Source organism: Poromitra crassiceps (assembly GCF_964638095.1).
Source record: "Poromitra crassiceps genome assembly, chromosome: 5".
Lineage (NCBI taxonomy): Eukaryota > Metazoa > Chordata > Actinopteri > Beryciformes > Melamphaidae > Poromitra > Poromitra crassiceps.
This window is the reverse complement of record NC_139642.1, coordinates 13218035-13220938: the sequence shown is the minus strand read 5'-3', so window position 1 is coordinate 13220938 and position 2904 is coordinate 13218035. Positions and strand designations below refer to the sequence as shown.

Below are 2904 nucleotides of genomic sequence, written 5' to 3'. Positions count from 1 at the left end.
CTTTGAGAAGGCCTACTTCATCCTACTTCATCCTGGATGAGTTCCTGATGGGTGGAGAAATTCTAGAAACCTCCAAACTAGCTGTGGGCACTTCTTTGGAGGAGGCTGACACACTCCAAGAGGTATAAGGTTTTACGGACCTTAAATAAAGCCCAGTTTGTTTATTACTCATACAAAATGTATTCTCATATCTTTGCTTTCTTCATAGACGATGGAGGAATATATGAACAAACCTGCCTACTGAGCCGAGAGAAAGACGAGGATGTCTCTATGACTATAGAGGCCACATTTCAAAATGTAAGGTGTAAGGTTTATTGCTAGAACAAAATGGTTCATTTAGCCATTGTTGCCATGGAAACCTTATCCAGGTTTAGTGTTCTTCATGTCTTAAGCATTACATGCTCCTCTATGCGGTCAAGGAAAGTGTGCCACCCTTTGGGTTTATCAAACCCTTTCAAACTCCTTTGGATAAATTCAAAAATGCATGGTGGACAACGCTTGATAAGTTGTCTTTTTTTAGATGTGAGAAGAGGTTTTCACTCAACCTTGACAACATTCAAAGATCTATTTCAGGCAAATCGAGGTAGCATTTTCAGGATAACTGGAATTTGCCTTTTAAGCCTCTCAGGCGTACAAGACAGGAAATATGGACTGAAAAGGAATGGCCAAACGATGTAACTGCATGTCTTTTTCCCCATTTTATCTGAATAAATGTTATTTTTCATATTAAATTATGTCTTTGTACATTTTTATTCTGTACAAAACCGCTCAGAGTAGATTTAAATAAAGTCCTGCCCACAATAATATTACAAAATGTGCCGAACCCATTTCACAATTGTGAAACTTCATGAACAAGATACATTTACATCCAGTTTTGAAAGCATTCTACTGTGTGATATTGAACATCTAGCTCACCGTTTTCCATGTTGGTCAAATGAGGAAACACTACACAGGAAGGAAAAAATAAAGTCAATGCTTTATTAACCTCAGTTATGTCACATATGACCACATTTAAGAAGTAATTTACGGAGGAAAAACACAAGTGGAGGTGAGAGATCCAACACTGATTTGGTTGTGTGTGCGTTGAAATGCAAGGCTGGTGAGCCACATGTACTTAGTGGTCTGTTATAGTTTGTTGTTGAGCAACTAACAAAAAAAACAATCATCAAATGAACCACTAAAACCCACATACCACCACGAGTATGAGACCTTGCACTCCTATAGCTCTGCTTCAGCTAACCATAAAAGGAACAAGTGGAATGTAAAGCCTGAACTTTCGTAAACTTACCGAATTACTAAAGTCGACGGCGTGTGTGTAATTTTTCAAAATACTTTATTTTGACCCCCCCCCCCCCCCTCCCCCTCCAGCAAAACATCTGTATGTATCTACAGCCACACCAGCTAGCTACATTCCTTTGACAGTTTTGGCGTCATCGTCGTTGTCTTGGGTTTCTGGGTTCAGGTAGCTCAGCAGTTTCATCATCAACGCTTCATCATCCAAGCTTTGTGCGGTGGTGCCCGAAACCTCATCCTCGGACTGTCTCTTTTGAGGCGGGCTTTTATCCGAGTCCATTTCCTCAAAGAAATCCTGTATCGCTTCTTCGAACGACCCTGGCGCGGTCTCTCCCGCTTCGTCCCGCTTTTGGCTGGCCTTGTTGTTGTTGCTGATGTAGGCAGACTTGGGGTATACTGTCAGGATCTGAGCCGCTAGATATGCCGCCAGTTCCTCCTCGCCCACGGTGCCGTCATAGTCGTCCTTTACTTTGTCGGGAAGGCGCCGTTGCGTCGGAGCGGATTCCCCCGAACGCCCGCCGGGATGAGTGTAGAGTAGAGAGCTTTGAAGGTGCTTCTGCTTCCGGAGGGGAGCAGGATCCTGACTTCCCACGGTGCCTCCCAGCCCCAGGATGTTGAGGATCTCTTGTGTCCTCCTGTCTTCCGCGTTGCTAACGGGTTGTCTGTCAGGTAGGCGTCTGTTGTAGAACTTTGCCTCGGGGGGGCTCTTGTGTTGTTTCTTTGAGAGTTCGTCCTCCGCCCTGGATAATTCCGTGGCCTTACGCGGCGACTGCGCCCGGTTTCGTAGCTGGGCGTTGTCTTGATTTGTCAATTCTCCCGTCTTGAGCATGTCTATCAGGTCTTCCGGTGGTATCTGGAGCTTCTGGGAGATGTGGATCAGTTGGTAGATGGCCCGCGGGTCTATGTCGTCTCTGTATTGCGACTGGGCCGCCCTCCTCTCGGCCCTCTTCTTCTTCTCCTCCTCCACCTCTCGTTTGTGCTCTTGATCTTCGGTTCTCTCCAGCACTTTCAGGAGATAGTAGTCCACCAGGTTAGCCATGTCGTCCGCATCCGCTTGAGGGCCAGAGTTAGAAGATCTCTTGACCGGGTAGCTCTCATCACCTTCCTCCTCATCTTCTATATTGTCGTCGTCATCGTCCTCTTCCTCCTCCTCGTCTCCATAATCCAGGCCTCGGTCAGCCTCGTGTTTGTTGTGCCTCGCCTCTTCCTCCTCCTCCTCTTCCTCTTCCGGTTCCTCAAGCGGAGCCCAGTCCGCTAGACCCCCGGCTATGTCCTGGTAAGCCAGGCTCCTCACGTCGAGCATATCCGCGTCGTCATTGTCGTCCTCCATGCCATCGTCCACCTCCTCATCGCCATCCTCAGCCTGCCGTTTATGTGCGGCGGCCTTGGCGTTGGTCAGCCTCCCCAGCTCCTCGAACACGGACTGCAGAGTGGCCAGGTTCTGGGGCGTGTACTTCTCCTCCACGTTCTCGTTGGTCCGCTTGAACGGGCTGTCGTGGTCCGATGCCGCACCCCCCTCTTCTCCCTCCTCCTCCTCGTCTCCTTCACCGTCCTCGTCGTCCTCAAACATGAGCGGGTGCTTCTTGTGAGGTTTGATCCCACGCTGTTGCT

The 2904-nt window shown here is 48.2% G+C and overlaps 1 protein-coding gene across 1 annotated transcript in view; it reads right to left on the bottom strand.

Moving 5' to 3' along the window:
• Positions 1-1405: 1405 nt before the first annotated feature.
• The window catches only part of LOC310776316 (secretogranin-2b-like), a gene marked incomplete at both ends in the record, with an annotated part of 2037 nt that continues 538 nt past the window's right edge, over positions 1406-2904 (bottom strand). The window contains one exon of the mRNA XM_083636518.1: positions 1406-2904. This exon is cut by the window's right edge and continues 538 nt beyond it. Coding sequence (XP_083492644.1) covers positions 1406-2904 — 1499 coding nt within the window.